Below are 1734 nucleotides of genomic sequence, written 5' to 3' on the forward strand. Positions count from 1 at the left end.
CCTCCAACCGGGTAGCCTCATAGTCCACAGGATCATCGTCATAGTCCTCAGCAATGATCTCTTCCTCTGGTTCTGGCAGGACAAGGAAGGGAAGAAGACAGCAGTAAGAACCAGGGAGATTCCCATTCAATCAGGGCCTGGAGAAACACAGTCACATTCACGTGGACTGCGTGTGTGTGTGTGCATGCCAGGTCTCACATGCCAGAGCAAATAATGCTCATGTTCCAAATCCAAGTATCTGAATATCAGGATTTACCAAAAAATTTATTCAAATCTGTTTACAGGTACTGCTACCCAAACTTATCTGGTTTCAGACTTTAGAAAGGGATACATTTTTTTTAAAAAGTATCCATATTTATTCAGCTTCTGAGTTCAAATAGTATGTGACAATGTATTATGCAAATTTGAATAAAATGAGTTTCAACAGCAAGGGGTTTACCTAAAAATATGTCCAAATCTATTCAGCTTCCACGGCTGGCAAATATGGGGTTTCTGACTCCTATATTGGAGAAGGCAATGGCACCCCACTCCAGTACTCTTGCCTGGAATATCCCACGGACGGAGGAGCCTGGAAGGCTGCAGTCCATGGGGTCACTGAGGGTCGGACACGACTGAGCGACTTCACTTTCACTTTTCACTTTCATGCATTGGAGAAGGAAATGGCAACCCACTCCAGTGTTCTTGCCTGGAGAATCCCAGGGATGGGGGAGCCTGGTGGGCTGCCGTCTATGGGGTCGCACAGAGTCAGACACGACTGAAGCGACTTAGCAGCAGCAGACTCCTGTATATTGACTAGCAAGTTTGGACAGCAAGGGATTTATCCAAACACTTCTCTGAATCTGTTCAGTTCCTGATGCCTGCAATAATTGTCAGCTACTATCAACAGAATAAAGAAAGGTGTATGAGTACTTGGACCTCAGTAGTCCTATCACAGATTTCACCCATGGATATAGTTAACAATGAAATGTATATGTCAGCAACAGCATAGTGCCTGTCACACAATAGGCCCCAAATAGATGTCAGCTACAATCATGAACATTGTTAGTAAGATATATGCAGTTAGTACAGGGCCTGGTAGCAAACAGCCTTAAAATAAATACCGTATCAATATCATTATCAGTATTATTAACCAAAGATCTTTGTTTGGCACACAACAGGCTTGTAATAGATGTCACTTATCAATAAAGTGAAAATAAGATGAGTTTTCTAGTACCTGGCACACCTTAGCCCAAAATAGATGCCAGCTTTTACTATTATTGATAAATAAGGTATAAATACTAGCAACAGCAGCACAGTAGGCCTAAATGATAGATCCTATCATTACTTTATATACTGTTAACCACAATGTGTATGATAAGCACTTAAGTAGACTCAAAATACATATCAACTACTGATATGGTGAACAATAAGGTATGGACAACTCACACAGTGCCTAGTTCCACAGCAGGTCTGAAATAATGTTATCTACTAGTATGGTACAGAACAAAGTATCAGCACCCTGCGACCATACTTGGCCGACAGGAGGCTGCCATAGGTGTCAGCTTACTATTACTATCCTTATTACACTTCCAGGAATTAACTGATGGGTTAAACTTTGGCTACAGAAGACCCCAAAATACACATCAACTGTCAGTATCAAGGACGAAATGTCTATTCCACACCCCACCTCCCCTCCTCCTCATAGGATAGGAATATGCTATGCTAAGTCACTTCAGTCGTGTCCGACTCTGTGTG

General features: G+C 42.2%; 1 protein-coding gene across 1 annotated transcript in view; it reads right to left on the minus strand.

The window, feature by feature from the left end:
* The window catches only part of PQBP1 (polyglutamine binding protein 1), a gene marked incomplete at its 5' end in the record, with an annotated part of 5781 nt that extends 5651 nt beyond the window's left edge, over positions 1-130 (minus strand). Inside the window, one exon of the mRNA XM_010844346.1 lies at positions 1-130. Within this exon, the coding sequence (XP_010842648.1) occupies positions 1-130 (130 nt within the window).
* Between the last annotated feature and the right edge of the window lie 1604 nt (positions 131-1734).

Source organism: Bison bison, unplaced genomic scaffold (genome assembly GCF_000754665.1).
Source record: "Bison bison bison isolate TAMUID 2011002044 unplaced genomic scaffold, Bison_UMD1.0 scf7180017864200, whole genome shotgun sequence".
In the NCBI taxonomy this organism is placed as follows: domain Eukaryota; kingdom Metazoa; phylum Chordata; class Mammalia; order Artiodactyla; family Bovidae; genus Bison; species Bison bison.